Source organism: Notamacropus eugenii, chromosome 4 (genome assembly GCF_028372415.1).
Source record: "Notamacropus eugenii isolate mMacEug1 chromosome 4, mMacEug1.pri_v2, whole genome shotgun sequence".
NCBI classification, from domain to species: Eukaryota; Metazoa; Chordata; class Mammalia; order Diprotodontia; family Macropodidae; genus Notamacropus; species Notamacropus eugenii.
This window is the reverse complement of record NC_092875.1, coordinates 177898137-177915064: the sequence shown is the minus strand read 5'-3', so window position 1 is coordinate 177915064 and position 16928 is coordinate 177898137. Positions and strand designations below refer to the sequence as shown.

General features: G+C 35.6%; 1 protein-coding gene across 2 annotated transcripts in view; it reads right to left on the bottom strand.

Annotated features, from left to right (window-relative positions):
* The window catches only part of RIOK1 (RIO kinase 1), a 35118-nt gene that overhangs the window by 12734 nt on the left and 5456 nt on the right, over positions 1-16928 (bottom strand). Inside the window, exons 3-8 of one of the 2 annotated variants that reach the window (XM_072603759.1) lie at positions 15468-15558; positions 14657-14726; positions 12393-12435; positions 6870-6962; positions 2867-2979; positions 2682-2762 (exon numbers count right to left, since the gene is read on the bottom strand). In XM_072603759.1, coding sequence (XP_072459860.1) covers positions 2682-2762; positions 2867-2979; positions 6870-6962; positions 12393-12435; positions 14657-14726; positions 15468-15558 — 491 coding nt within the window. The remainder of the gene's footprint in view (positions 1-2681; positions 2763-2866; positions 2980-6869; positions 6963-12392; positions 12436-14656; positions 14727-15467; positions 15559-16928) is intronic. The other variant, XM_072603761.1, reaches the window with a different exon arrangement.

Genomic DNA, 16928 nt, shown 5'->3' with positions numbered 1-16928 from the left:
TACACAACAGATCCTTTAAGAAAAAGAATGTTTTCCCCATTCAGAATCAAAGAGAATTATACACTTACTTTTCCATGATGAACTATCAAATTCCCCTCACCATCAATTCCAAACCTCTCCTCTCCTTATGCCCCTATAACTCTTGTTTTCTTCCCACTTTCCTCCCTCTCAATAAATGGATTTGCCACATTCTTTACTTAAAAAAAATCTGAAATCTCAAACTTACTCTTCTTCCCAATTCTGTACTTTACATCTCATAATTATTCTCATTTAGCTCATTTGCACCAGTCTTGGAGAGGAAGAGGTGGCCCTTTTCCATTCAAAAGCCAGTCAGTCCTTCTACTTGTATCCTTTATTCTATCCCCTCTCACCTCCTCCAGCAGTCTGCCCCTACAATAATCCATTTTCTCCTTAGTTTCCCATCACTCCTTATACACTAGATCCTTCCTGTTGCTTCTAAACATGCCCAGATCATCCCAAATTCTTAAAAAAACAAAAACAAAAAACCAAAAAGAAAAACTTTCATCTGATCCTAAACTCTCAAGTTATCACTCTGTATCTTACCTCTCTCTGACATCCAATTCAAGTTGGGGAAGAACTTTCCATAGCTTTATTTTCTCACCATCACTTTTTAAAAACTCCCTGCAACCAGGCTTCCAACCCCATCACTGTACAAACTGCTCTTTCAGTCACTGATCTCTTAAAAACAAACTTAATTTTGCTACTATACAATTATTCTATACTATATTATACTATTATGAAGGGATTCTTAATCCTTTTTTCATGTCATGGACTCCAATGGCTATCTAATGAAACCTATGGATCCCTTCTGAGCACAGTGTTATAAAAATACATAAAATAAAATACATAGGACTATAAAAGAAACCAATTATATTGGAATACAGTTATAAATATATATATTTTTAAAATTCATGAACCCCAGGTTAAGAACCCTTAGCTTAAACAGATTTGAAAGAAAATATCATATAAGTACAAAAATCTCAAAAATTAATAACTCAGTAAAAGAATGTTCAAAAATTACTTTTAAATTAGAAACTTAAGATCACTGATTAGGTTAATGATCTCTTATTGCCAAATCTTATGGCTTTTTCCAAGTCTTCATTTTCTTTGATTGCTCTGTAGCACTCTACACTTTGGACTGTCTGGATAACCTCTCTTCCGTGAGTTTTTGGGACAGTGTTCTTCCCTGATTTCTACTTTCCCCTGCTTGCTTGATCCTTCTCAATCTACCTTGGCACTCCACCATGGCCCTGCTTCTTTGCTTTCTCTGGGTGATTTCATCAGCCCTCATGGTTTTAATTATCTCTACGCAGATGGCTCCAAATTTTACATATCCCTGGCACTCATTTCTTCCTGAACTTGATTCTAGTAACTTCAGTTGCCTGCTGGACATCACTACCTGGACCTCCCCTTAAGTATGTCAAACCTCACAGGTTTAAGACAGGACTTCTTGTCCTTACCCCCTCAAAAACAATGGTTACTCCTAATTTCTTTTAGTCACCCAGGTTTATAATCTTAGGGCCAACTTTTCCCAAATCTCTCTCTAATGATAATTTCTCCCTTGAGACTCACAGCAACCCTGTAAGGTGGCCACTACAGGTGAGGATCTGAGAGGTCAAGCAAGTCCGTGGTCATAAAGCTTAAGTGCCAGAGGCAAGATGTGAATCTAGGACTTCCTGACTTTAAGTCTCAGCACTCTTATCAACTATGCATTGCTACTTCTTAATGATTATGTGGAAAGAACATGGATTTTGTCAGGGGACCTGGGTAAAAACTCCAGCTCTGCTACTTAACTAGCTGTGTGACCTCAAACAAGTCACCTAACTTTTTTGGGTCTCAGTGTCTTCATCTAATGAGAAAAGGGTATGAGATGACTTTTGAGACTCCTTCCAGCTCTAATAACTCTATGATCTCAGAATCATAGAAAGTATAGTGATTTAGTTTCTATCCAGATGTTTATAATTACACATTTATTTTTAATGTAAGCATAAGTGAAAGCTTTCATTAGGACTAAAATCTTAAGTTGCCAAGAACAGCAGAACACTAGGTAAACACCATCTACATCAGGTACCAGTCTCACCTGGTAGCAATCACCTAAAGTGAGGCCAACTGTTAGACAAAAGAACCCGATAGACCAGTCTATACTGAAGGAAAAAAAAAAGACAAACAGATTCTCTTCTCTTTTGGCTGAATTGGGGCTGAAGTTTGACTTTATCCAAGTTTTTAATCATCCATGCTAATGCTCCTCTTCACTGCCATGGATAATAAAGAAAGTTGTCTCTCACCAAGTCTCTTGTTGCTAAGTCTACAAACCCAAATACCAACAGACCTCAAATGAGGTAATAGAAATGTGGAGTTCTGACAAGCAAATTAAATTAAATTCATTAGAAAGCATTTGACACATTTAGACTGTGAAACCTTTACTGATGGCTTTCAAAGTCTGAGAGAAAGTTTGAGAGAAAGCAACATTACTTCCTATTTAGTCAAAGATTACTTTATAAAGCACAGTCGATGAATCTAATTTTCCTTAATAGTCCTGAAATATTCTCTGTATCTGGGTCAAAATGCTCATTCCTAAAAAGGTATGGGCAGATTCCCACATATGGGCTATAATACAGAGATATTCACAAGTGATAAGCACAAGAAATAAAATTGTTAACCTTATTAAATTCCTCATTTCCTTTTCTGCCCATGTTTGCACCATTTTTCTGGGGTTTCCTTTACAATAGCCATGACGAAACCTGAAAAATATAAGTAACTCAATACAGTTCCATCTTAAAATTTATAGGCATAGTCCAATATGATGTACACAACCAAAATGAAACAAATTGTAATTAAAACTCACCTGAATTCCCCACTTACATACTTATCCCTATCCTTGAACACCAAAATTGAAGTTTTATAAATCTTGATTGCTCTGTTCTCTCCATCTGTTGTGCTGGCATGATATACATTAGCCTAATGTAATCCAAAGCAAAACATACATGATTGAGATTCTGTGTGAAATAACTGCAGAACACTTAACTGTTTTGCAAATAATCTGCTCTCAAAGATGAAAAATAATGAACTCTTTTGAAATATGGTGTAGAAATTCAATATGCAAATATAAACTGTACCATTCAAAAACTAACATGCATTATTGTATCTACTGACATTTAAATTGGATTATATGATAAAAAGACATTTAAATTTATTCATTCTAAAATTAGGCATCTAGTTGTGCAGCGCATTGTGCTGGAGATCTCAGGAGAAATATTATTTGAGGTTAAGAAAAGGCCCTGACTTCATGAAAAAAAATACAAATCAGATAATAAAACTATTACATAAATGAATTCAATGTAAAAACAAAGTGAAGGCCAAAGCTGGTGGTCATTATCAACAAGGACTATTACAGGAGGTTTACGGAGGAGATGATAATGATTTATATTTTTAAAAATGCAGAGGAATTCGGCAGGCAAAGAGGGAGAAAGAAGAGCATTTCTATCATAGGAAACAACAGAAGCAAAGGGAAAGTACTGAGAAAACATAAGGCACAATCAAAAGACGGACAGAAACTCAGTTTGGTTGGTAATGTGAGAGGGAAGGGCCTTAAAGGCCAAGCAAAGCAGTTGAGATTTTATTTGGTGAGCAATAAGGAGCTACTGAAAACTGAGCAGAGGAGTGACAACTAATTGGTACCCAAGAAAGATTACTCTTGGAGCAAGAGGTACGGATTAGAAAGAGTAAAGAGCAGAAATGTAAACAACTGCCAAGAAAATACTGCAATAATCCAGGAAGGCAGTAATGAAGGACTATCCTAGGTGATAGCTCTAGGAACAGAGAAAAGAGAAAAGGACAGGAGAAGAAAAAAGTAACAGATTCACAACCAGACAAGAACCGCTGGAAAAACTGGAAAGCCGCCCAGCAGAAAATGAGTTTAAACCAACATCTCACGCTCTACGTATCAAATGGTACCTGACCTAGATATAAAAGGTCATTTTATAAACAAATTAGAGAAGGAAATACTTTCCCCAATTGCAGATAGGTGAAAATTCATAACCAGTATATGGGAAGGATCACAAAAGATAAAATGGGCAATTTTGATTATATACAAGTTTTTGTACAAACAAAATCAATGCAATTAAAATCAGAATGCAAAGTCAACTGGAAAAAAAAATCTTTGCACCAAATTTTTCTGATAAAGATCTAATATCCAAGATACAAAAAACGGATCCAAATCTATAAGAATGACATCCATTCCACAATAGGTAAATGGTCAAAAGATATAAACAGGCAATTCTCACAGGAAGAAATTATGAAAAGTTATATAAAAATTGCTCTAAATCTCGATTTTAAAAACTGTACATTAAAACAAATCTGAGGTTCTACCTCTTACTCATGAGGTTAGAGAAAGATGAGAAAAATTAGAATTTTTGGAGGGACTAAGGTAAAAAAAGGCATATCAATATATTAATGGTCTACCCATTCTAGGAAGAAATGTGGAGCTATACTCAAAAAAAAAAAAAAATCACTCAGTTGTGCAAAGCCTTTGATCAAGTGATACCATCACCAGGCCTATTCCTCAAAGAAATCAAAGGAAAAGTCAAAGGACTCATTATGTTAAAAAATATATGTAGCAGCTCATAGCAAAGAACTAGAAAGTAAGCCCAATGACTGGGAAAAGGCAGAACAAATTAAGGTATATGAATGTATAGCATGGTACCATAAGAAATGACAAAAGTGACTGATTTCAGACAAACCCAGGAAGGTTTGTACAAAACAATGCAGAGTAATATGAACAAAAACCTGGAGAACTATTTATACAATAAAAATAACATTAAAAAGAAAAACAACTTTGAAAGACAACTCCAATCAATGCAATGACTAACCAGTTCCAAAGGTCCAGTGGTCACCTACATCATGACAGCAAAGTTTTAAATTCAAGGGACAGAACTGGACACATTTTTAAACATGGCCAATATAGGTGTTTGTTATGTTCAACTCTGCATATCAGGTACAAAAGTTTTGTTCTCATTTTGACTGGGAGAAGGAGAAAGAAGAGAGATCAAAGTTAACAAAATAAAAAAAGAAAGAAAAAGAAGCATGAAGCTCATTGAAGAATTTAAAGAAATGCACAGAAAAAGAGTAGAATGAAGATCTGTAGGAAACACACATAGGCAGGAAAACGTTGAAAATAAAATGTTGAATTTATTATATACTTGAACGCTGTTCATAATAGAGATTTATAGAATCATGCATAATCTTCTGCTTTCTACAGGGAAATCCTCATCTTACTCAGTGTTAAGTTCAGCATAAAAAAAAATAAGCAAACAACAAAAACACAGGAGTGCTAAAAGTGGAAGACAGTTTGCAAAGGGGTGTGGAGAGATTGGATAGTATAGATGTACTAGGTGAAAACAAGTTTTAAAGGAGTTAGCCAGTAAAGGAGAGGAAATATCTGGATGGGATAGAAGGGAAGGGCTTTTTTTTTTTTAGGGTTAGGAAGACCTGAATAGGTCTATAAATGGAAAGAAGCAAATGGAGAGAGAGATGAACAATTGTAGGAAAATATATTTAGAATGAAAAGTCTTTGACAAAGGAGGAAAACAAGGGGGGAACAAGATCCTAGAGATGAGCAGGAACAGGATTGGCATCAGTATAGAGATTACCTTAAAGAGAAATAAGAATATTTCTATTTCTGAGACTTATCTCTTCTTGACCATACAAAGTACTCACTACCCATCCCAAACAGTGTCATTAAATAAGGTTTAGAATTTAATTATGCATGGCATATTTTGTTCTTTGTTCCATAAATCTACATTTTTCTCCTGAACAGAAGATTAAGTTTCTTGACAGTAAGGGCCAGGTTCCATACTTGTTTCTCATGTCCCATGGTACCTAGTACAGGACTAGGCACAGACAGGGCATCCAAATACTTAAACTGCATTCCTTAAACAGAATGAACAAATATTTAGACTCTCATGAAAATTCAGTATAACAGTGGCAACTTAAGTGAAAACTCAGGAGCTAAAAATGTGGATCTCACCTGAAATGTGCTGATTTGCTTTACAGTCTGCTTTATAGTCATCAATAAAGTGCTATGCTTTTCTGTCCATGTCGGTATTTTCAAATCTATCCTTAATTTACCAAGGGCATGCGTACTTCACTTTGTCTTGTCCCTGGGTACCATAGTGGGAACTAAATGTACGGTGAATATGTGTAGTCAAAATAGAGGGAAATTAAAATAGGGTAAAATATTATACTTTTTGAAAAGGAATATACCCACCCCACCTCCCCATTCAACTAGATAACATTCAACTTGCATAAATGCTTGGAGTGGCTTATTTCCTTTATATGTTGAATCCAAAAGAGGTTTTTATCATCAATAAACATTCCTGTAGTTGACTTGCAAAAAAAGTTCATTGTGAGCTACTTTCCCAGAGAAATGGTTTCATCCTTTTAAAAAAAAGGACAAAAATTATGACTGTTTCCTCTCAATATATACTGATAAAGGGAGAAGAAAAAGTCACTTATGGGAAATATTCTAATTCCTGTCCCCTAGTAACTGGTTTGAGCAGGAATCAGGTATTTAGGTATTTGTCAGTCAGATGACAACAGTGAGTCACATGACACTCTGAAGTGTCAATTACCCAATCAGCACCTTATTTTGGAGCAGTGATTGGGGCAAGTATAAGAGCATAATTCATGTGTGTAATTGTCTATCTGCTTGTACCTATCAATAAGGCCAATTTTTGCCACTTAGTAAATAAACATTTCATCCTAAAAACAAAGTTAATTTAGTTTGGGGGGGAGAGGAGAGGGAGGAAGGGGGCCACAGAAACATTTAACTTTCAAAAGACAAAGCTTACTTCTTTTCCTGTGCTGATGCAACCATTTATCTGTGATATGACTCCTCTGCTTAACATCTTGAACAAAGTTATTCGAGTTCTGGAATCCAGCACCTTCAAGAAAAAAATGGAGAAAATTAAGATGTCAAAAAGATTGATTTACCAAGGCTCAAATATCATTTTGTTAAAACTCCATAAAGTGAAGAATTGAAATAAACCATATTTCTATACTGGGAAAGTAAAATGAGATTAATTCTTAAACAACCTTTATTTCCTCAAATTTCCCTAGATATAATATAGGGGTCAGGACCAGAATAATCAGCAAGTCAATCACCTTATGCAGTGAGAGAGATCAGTTTTACCCATTCATTAAAGGAGCTGATATCTTATCAGGAAACTAGGAGAACTAGGTGGGCAGACAGAGGACTTTTCCATAAAATCAGAGCACCTCACAATTTCATCTATGTCCACAGCATCAGAATTCCAACAAAAATTACAGCGAAGAGGACTAATCATTAACCCACTCATTTAGCACTCCCCCTCCCCCACCAGATCTGGTTGGAATCTGCTGCAGAACAATGGTCAGTACTACAACTGTGCCCAAAGAATTTAAGAACGGAAGAAGCCAGTACCAATGTGGATCCACCAAGCCTAAAGTAAAGAGGACTGTCACTAAATGGGCCAATTCACTTTTTAAGCTCCCTCAGTTGCCTCTCCTCTCTGACTGGAGGATTCTACAGTATGGTAGTAAACAACTCCCAAAGCATTCCTTTAGAAAGAGCTCTGAAGTTTCCAGGTAACTTCACTTTTAATCAGCAGCTGTTGGATTTTTTACTCCATGAATCATCACAGCCCCTGCACTGGGAACCTCCTGGTGGCTCCCCATCTCCCCCAGTTTTCAGCTTTCTTTTTTGTGTTACCTTTCCCTATTATACTATAATGAGGGCAGATACTATCTTAATTTTTTTTTATTTGCATCCCTAGGGCTTAGTACAGTGACTGGCACATAGTAGACATTTAGTAAATGTTTACTGAATAGAACTGAATTACTTCTATTCCTCAAGTATCAGATCATCTTACCTGTCTCCTGTAAGCTTGTATTTGGGCAGAGAAGTAGCAGTTAGAACTGAACCCAGAACAACTGATTGGTTTTGGTTTGGGAAAGGAGCATGACAAGCCTGTACATTGTTATCCTATCTACTTAATTTATATGCAGAGTACATCACATGAAATGACAGACTGGATGAATCAAAAGCCTGAATTAAGGTGGCAAGGAGAAATGTCAACAATCTCAGAGTGCAGATGATTATCACTCTGGTGGCAAAAAGTGGAGAAAAAGTAAGAAGCCTTATCAAGGATGAAAGAGGAGAGTGCAAAAGCTGGCTTGAAGCTTAACATATTTAAAAAAAAAAAAGTGAAGATCTTGGCAACTGGTCCCATCACTTCCTGGCAAATAGAGAGAAATGAAATAGAAGCAGGGTCAGATTTCATATTCTTAGGCTCAAAGATCACTGCAGACAGCAACTGCAACCATGAAATGAAGATGCTTGCTCCTTGGAAAGAAAGCTATGGCAAATCAGGAAAGCATACTCAAAAATAGAGACATCACCTCACCTACAAAAGGTCTGTATAGTCAAAGCTACAGTTTTTTCAGTAGCGAAGTATGGCTGTGAGAGATGGACTATAAGGAAAGCCGAGTGCTGCACATCTGACACTTTCGAATTGTGGTGATGGAGAAGACTTGAGAGTCCCTTAGATAGGAAGATCAAAACAGTCAATACTTAAAAGATATTATTTCAGAGTATTTACTGGAAGGTCAAATACTGAAGCTTAAATACTTTGACCATGTAGGGAGCAGATGGGATTCACTAGAAAAGACCCTGATTCTGGGAAAAATTGAAAGCAAAAGGAATAGGGGATGGCAGAGGATAAGATAGATAAACAGTGTTACAGAAAGAATGAACAAGAATTAGACTTTGGGAGGCAGTGGAGCATATGCTATGATCTACAGGGTCATGAAGAGTCAGTTGCAACTGAACTAAACAACAGCAAAAGTTCTATCCCCCAGAAGTCACTGGGCCAGAGACCAAAGCCAGTGAAATGTGAATTGCCCAGTGTGGGAATAAGCTGAGAAAGCTCTGAGTCCAGCATCAACACTTAGAAGGCTTTGATGCCAAAGAGGAAGGAACCATAAAGTGAAGAATAGAAGAATATAAATAAAAAAGAAATTATCAAAGATCTCAGCAGAAAGAAAGCTCAAAGACTATGAGCAAAAGCAGACAAACCAAAGGTAACGATAGGAACAGCAGCAAAGATAGTCATCTAAATGACCACTGACATCTCTGAAAAAATATTACAAGACAAGAAAATAAACCAGTACCAAGAAGGACCTAGTGAATTCCAAAGAGAGCATGGAAACACAGAAGGGATATTCCCAAATTGCTTAAAAGAGAAAACAAGAATTGTAAAAGCAGAGCTTAGGATCTACACAACAGAAATAATTGGAAGAATAGAAAAATCTGAATCTGCATGGCAAACCTCACCAAACAAACAAAATGAAAACACTACAGACAGAGAAAGCAAATACACAGAAGTGAAAGGTAATTAGGAAGAAAGTCAAAAAGCAATAATGATAAAAGAAAATATGACCTCTATAAAAGCAAACTACATTGACTTAGAAGACAGGATACTTAAGGACAACTGAAGCACACCTCTCACAAGTACACAGGTCAGAAAACTTGATCATGCAAGAAATACAATTGAACAAAGAAACCAATAAACACAAAACCAATCAAAAAAAATCTATAGACTGCCTCTAGAAAAAAATTATATGCTGAAAATTCCAATTAAATTTAACCATTTCAATGATAAATTCTGCAAGTAATCAAGAGCAACCCTTCAAATATAAAGGAAAGGAAATTTGAATATGACAAGACTACACTGTACCAACCAGAAACAGCAGGAAGGAATGAAAGGTCTTCCAAAGAGCAAAAGAGCTTAAGATGAAATGCAGAGTGGCATACCCAGAAAACCTGAGTACATTCATTAGTGGACAGCAAAAGTTCAATAAAAAAAAGAGGAATCTGAAATAATCTACAAGAAAACAAGACTAGATTAGCTTGCAAATATCCCAGAAAACAGAAAAACAAGAAAAGAATACAACAACTAGGGTAAAGAAATTAATTATATCCCCAGGGGATAAGTACTAAGAAGATAAAGACAGTTATGGAAATAACAACAAAAACAATAAGATAAAGGGAAACCAATGAAAGATTTCTTTGCAAAATTATACAAGAAAACAAGGGTGAAAGTTAAGTCAAATATAAAGTGGTATCTATAGGAAACATCATAAACTATGGTCTCAACATCCCATCCCATCCCAAAATCAATTTTGTGTGTGTGTGAGACTAACCTGAAAAATGGGAGAATACATAAAAAGAGAGGGAGGAAAAAGATGATAAAGGGAAATGTTATGTACCCTAATCAAGTCAATGGTTAATAATAAAGGGAAAATGACTCCTGTTTTCTCTTAGGAAGAAGGCCTATAGGAGAATGAATATGGAGACAAAGGGAGGGAAAGAAAAAGGGTAGAAGATGGTGAAAATATAATAAAAACAACAATACTACCAAATTTAATTTACACTTTTACTACTATATCAAATTACCAAAGGGATACTTTATAGAACTCAATAAAATAATCACAAAATTCATTTGGAAAATTAAAAGATACAGAATATTAAGAGAGCTAATAAAGAGATGTAAGAAAGAAGGGGGAATATCTCTTCCAGACCTCAAAATACATTATAAATCAGCTATCACCAAGACCATTTGGCACTGGTTAACAAACAGAGAGCAGTATCAGTAGAACAGATTAAATAAGATGGAATCAGAAACAATGTAACTCAATAACACAATGTTCAATAAAACAGAAAACATTAAAGAACTATTTGATAAAAAATACTAGATAAACTGGAAGGCAGAAATTAGGCTTAGATCAACTGTCATTGTTTAGTCTCTGCCTCCTCATGACCCTGTAGGGGGTTTTCTTGGCAAAGATACTGCAGTGGTTTACTATTTTCTTCTCCAGTGGATTAAGACTTACAGAGATTAAATGACCTGCACACACAAATAATAAGAATCTGAGGCTGCATTTAAATTAGGTCTTCTTGACTCCAGGCCCAGTACTCTATCCACTGAGCCACCCAGTTGACTGCCTTACACCACATTCCACAATATATTCCAACTGGATACATGTCATTAACATTAAGGATCATATCATAAGGAAAAAAAAATCAAGAGAAATAGAGCATATATCTTTCACAGTTACGGGTAGGAGATACATTCTTATAAATAAAGGATAGAGAGAATCACTAAAGATAAAAAGATAAATGATTACATGTAAACAAGAAATCTTCTAGGAAAAAAAGAATGTACCAGGATAAGAAAAAAAGTGGTCAAATGAGGAAAAAAAAATTTCAATCTTTTTTTTTGAGTAATCGTTGTGTATCTTGAATACCAAATCCTTAACATATATACATATGTGAATATACAGGATGTCCCAAAGTCTTAATGCAGTTTTAAGCCACTAGAGTTTAAAACTGCACCAGTATGTGTATGTGTAAACCATAAAACCAAAACTCATTTCCTAAAATATAAATGATCAAAGGGTATAAACAAACAGTTCTCAAAAGAGAGATTACAACCTATTAACAACTAGATGAAAGAATATTTCAAATCATTAGCAAAAGAAATGCAAATCGAAACAACTGAGGTTTCAACCCATTCCCTGCAAATTGGTATTACTAGCAAAAGATGAGGAAGAATCAACATTGGAAGAAGATAGGCATACCAGGCCACTCTTGATGGAGAATCAGTACAACCATTTTGGAAAGCAATTTGGAATTATGCACACAAAGTAAGTAAAATGTCCATACCATCTAACCAGGGATTCCACTAATAGGCTCATACCACAAAGAGTCATTCATAAGCAGAAATTCCCAAAGACACCAAAATATTTACAGTGACACTCTTGGTGATAGCAATAAATTGGAAACGCAGACGGTCATTGACGGCTGGATGCCTAAACATGATACATGAATGAATATAAGGGAATATTACTGTGCTGTGATGAATATGATGAAGCATGGAAAGCGTGAAATAAGCAAAATCAAGAAAACAATGAGTACAATGTGAATGTTAAGAACCACCACACACACAAAAAATCAAAAGTGAAAGCTGCAAAACTGCAAAGAACAAGCACGACTGCAAAGAAAACATCCAAGACACCTCTTCACAGAGGTGGGAGGTACATGACTATGGTACACATTGCACATATTTTCAGAGTTCTGTGATATACTGTTTAGTTTCACTGATTTTCATCTTTAAAAAAATATCATTTGTCATATGAAGTAGCCTAGCACTCTGGGAGGGAGGAAGCATACTGGGGAAATTTTTAGTGATTTTTTTTAAAAAAGTTATCAATAAAATTTTGTTTCAAAAAAGAAAATAGCAGAAATATTCATTTAAAATATTTCAAAAGTGTACCTGTTCCACAGTTGCTCTGTCCGCCTTATCTTTAACCCGATACCTAACCAAAAGCAAAAAAAGATACGTGAACAATACATGTGATGTCATAGTCATACTTTGATGAAATAAAACATAAATAAAATGGAAGCACAAATGACTGCACTGCTTCATTAAAAAACCCAAACAGTTTCCTTATCCATGGACAGGCTTACGTTTCATTTCTAAGTTCTCCTCCTTCCATGACACTGAATTCCTATTTCACTTATTCTTAGCTCAGTTTGTATATATCTATCTCCCTTAAGTTACCTCCTAATACTTTCCTTCACCATCATTCTCTTACAAGGAACAGAAGGAATCATAGAACCCCAGTTCTAATCCCAGCTTTATCCCTTATCACCTATGTAACTTTGGGCAAGTCACTTAAATTCTCTGGGACCTGGGTCTCATCACCTGTAAGCAAGATGGTTGAAATGGTCTCTAAGGTCCCTTTCAGCTCTAGATGGAATCTTATATTCCCACAAAAGCTGGAATTCTGAGAAAAAAGAAAAAAAGCTTATCCCACAGCCACTGCTACCTCTTCTACTTTTTGAGTTTATTATGCAGATCCAAAAAGTAATTTGCACAAATACCTTCATAACTATAAAATGCTTCATGTCAATTATTGTCATGGTAATTTAATGAATAACTGAATTTATAAAATAAATTCAAGTGTCTACTAGATCTCCTTTGTGAAATTCAAACATTTATGACATAAAGGCCTGCTTTCACTAGAAACCCATAATCCTAAATCCAGGTTGAGCCTCTTATAACAATTATTCTTCCTAGCCAAGATATTCTAGTCTTTAACCCTAAGAGAACAGGAGCTTTTAGAGCAAAAAAGACTTGTAGAGATCATCTTATTCAACTTCATCATACCAACAGAGAAACTGAGGCCCAGAGAGGTGATGGTCATACAGGTTAAGATTATGAGCTGCTGGAGGCCATGTATACCCTTTGGTGTCCCCAGAGCTTACAGTACCTGGGGCACATGGATGGCCCTTAATAAATGGTTACTAACTAAATAAAAATCAGATTTTCTGACTCTAAAATCTCTATTCTTTCCAATACAGCACACCCACTGACTTTATCCATATGTGTGGCATGTATATGAAACAAACTAGGACTGAAGTATAAAAAAGGGAAACAACAATTAGTAAATGTAATTAAAAGGGCCATTCTTAACACTCTTCTAGCTAGAAAACTGTTTCTATCACTAAGCTGCCTCATTTTACAGAAGAAGAAACTGAGGCCCAGGGAATTTACATGACTTGTCCAAAATCACACAGGAAATTGTGGAGGTAGCCAGATGGAGCCTGAGCTTGGGAATCTGGTTGCCTTGGAGTCCAAATCCTACCTCAAGCATTTATTAGCTGTGTGACCCTGGGCAGATCTCAACCTCTCTCAGTTTCAGTTTCCTTATCTGTAAAGTAGAGATAATATCACCTGCCTCACAGGATTGGGTGTGAGAATCAAAATGAAAGAATACAGTTAAAGTGCTTTCCAAATCTTAGAAAGCTAAATGCTAGCTATTTTCATGGAGTTAGACTAGATGAACACTTGTCCTGATAACTTGAGACCTATAATTATTGCATGTAATTATGAATATACAAAAACTGCATAAGAATACACCGCTTGTATGCATTTCTTGGCCCTTATTCAATACTTTTCAAATGAAAGCCTTAAGTCAAAGTCTTATCCAAATTTTAAAAAATTAACTAAGCACATAACTTATGTTCACAAATACTGGGCTAGGTTCTAAGCAAAATACCTTTTTATTTGCCTGACATTAAAGAATTTATGATCCATTTATTTAAGCTAGTAAGGTCATATCCTTCATAACTGAACTACAAATACAATCCTAACAATGAATGTGCTAATAGTTCTTCCAAGTTGGACAAAATAGAAGTTTGATTTATTCTGACATCTATCTACCTATTTATAGATACACACACACACACACACACACACACACACACACACACACACACACACAAAGTAAGAGATTAATATGTATCTATATCTATCTATATACAGCATTTTTACACATAATCCCAGGGTAGCCTATTTTGAAAAGATAACATGAAGAATAGGAAAATTATCTTGTAATTAAACAATATATTCTGGGTAGAAGGAAGAGATAGGAAGACTGATTACCCTTCAGTTAACAAAAGGAAAGTATTTCAGAAACTCAAAAAATTTGAATCTATGACAATAAGTCAGAAAGTTCTCAAAATACTACTTACATATCTGCCTCCTTTTGTCTAGTCTTTTCAGTGACTTTATTTATAACAGAATCAGCAAGATTAAGTTTATCTAAAAGAAAAATGAAAGATGAGCACACACAAAAAACTTTTAATTTAGGAAAAAAAAAAAAAAACAGCTGACTTTTCTATTTTGTCCCTGTATCTGAAACAATCCAAGCTATCTAGTCAATGATCATATCTAGTCAATGAATCACTAGACCTCCAAAAGGTAAAACGATGCTGCTTCAAATCAGGCTACAAACATAAATAAGAATAAATCAATATAACACTCATCAGAGTGTCTAGGAAGAACTTCAACTTCTATTCAATGCTAAAAGTGAAAGACTAGAGACAACCCAAGAAAGCTCTATCACTCTATTTCTGAGAGATAAGCAAGATCATGACATTTTTTCAAATATATAGAAACAATCCAAGAGTTCTAGTTAGCATCTGAGACAGTGAGGAGTTCAACAGGTAATTGCAATGTTTAATTAAATACTGCTAATCAGCCTTATTTTTGAGGAAAAACGGGATGAAAGATACTAAAAACTGCATTCAAACATTCTTGCATTCTCAATACGGTTGCAAAAGGTTACACCCTCATTATTCCATTAAATTAAACACTTTTTCATGCACAAACTAGAATATATGCAGCTTTATTGTCTCAAAACTACATATATTTCTATTATATCTGAGCAAACAGAAAAGGGGGGAAACGTTTTCCTGCTGTCCTTAATTATAATGTGAGTCTTACTTCCGTGTAACCAGTTAGTATCACTTGAATTCATCTCTGGGGCATTTACAAACTTACCCAGATTAATTTTATTCTCAAATTTTCTCAAGGCCTTATCTGCTGGCGTCGACATTTTTGCAGAGTTGAAGTGACTGGGCTGTCGGTTAGCCTAGAAGAGATGGGGAAAACTTGCTCCTTAACAGAAGTAGAGCGGAATATTCAATTATGAAGACCTATATTTGTTCCTACATTTTGTGGCACATGTATAGAAAGAGTAGTCAACCATTAGTGAACTTTTCTTAAGAATTTTTAAAGCATGAGGAGGAGGCTGAAACTAGTGTCTAATGAGGGTTCTAGATAATCAGAGGTTTTCAGCTATCCATGTCATTATGTCCCTGATTACCATGAAGGACCTAAGAGTTCAATTTTAGAAAATTTTTCTAACTTAATGGGCTTATTGAACTAAACTTTTATAAAAGAGCATTTACCCAAATGACAAGGATGGATCAATTTAATTAATCAACTTAATTCATTAGACAGAGTGTATCTGAGAAAGACCATTTTGTACAATGCCACCTAGCTTAAGGGCTATGTCAAATGCTTCAACTTTCTCTCAGTGCAAATTCTTTCTGAAATTCTCAAGCAAAACTGATTTTCTGCCATCTCATCTTTCCTGAGGAAAGTTCCCTAAATAGAGTCTAGTAGAGTAAGTACTCAAATGCATCTATGATCTCACCAATTCAAAAGCAACTTCCATCAATGCAGATCACAATCTATTGATGACTGTGAAAGACTTATCCAGCTTCACCTAAAAGTTCACCACAGTGTGTTATCTTACCATGCCAAGGGCCTTTCTTGCTTTTGTTCAACATCATCAATACCAGTTAAGCACTTTGATTGTACACCTATTTATCTCTTGCTTTCACCTTGTGGCCAATCCATCTCATTTTCTTACCTTACAATTCCTCAGACACCCTCTACCTTTGTTCCTCTTTGGAGTTACTACTGCCTATTTATCAGCATCCCATCACTCTCTAATATTCACTCATCTTTAGTTCTTTGGAGATAGTGATGTTGTTCCACAACGCACTGCTGCTGTATAGCAACACCAGTAAAATACAAATATCAAAAATGATATCGTTGCTTTCATATGAAGCTTGAGGTCACTAAAAAAGTTTGCAATTCCCTCAAAGTCATCTAGTCCTCTCTTCCCCTCCTTTTCAAATCTGATTCCAGTTCACCCACTGTCAGATTATTTACACGCAGTTGGACAACATCCAGAGTTGTTGAAATATGAGCATTCTTCATTCTGAGCACTCTTCATTCATTCTTCAAAAGGACATTCTTCATCAACTTAGTCTTTCCTATATGTATGGAACAGTCAAACTCCTTTGAGTGATTACAGATCTCTTTGAAGAGGCTCTGCAATACCCTGAGGGAAGATGCAGTCAGCCCAATGCCATCTGCAAACAAGCTCATCTAGAACATCTCACCATCAATGGATGGGCACTGCACTTTTATCTCTTCCCATCATCAGTG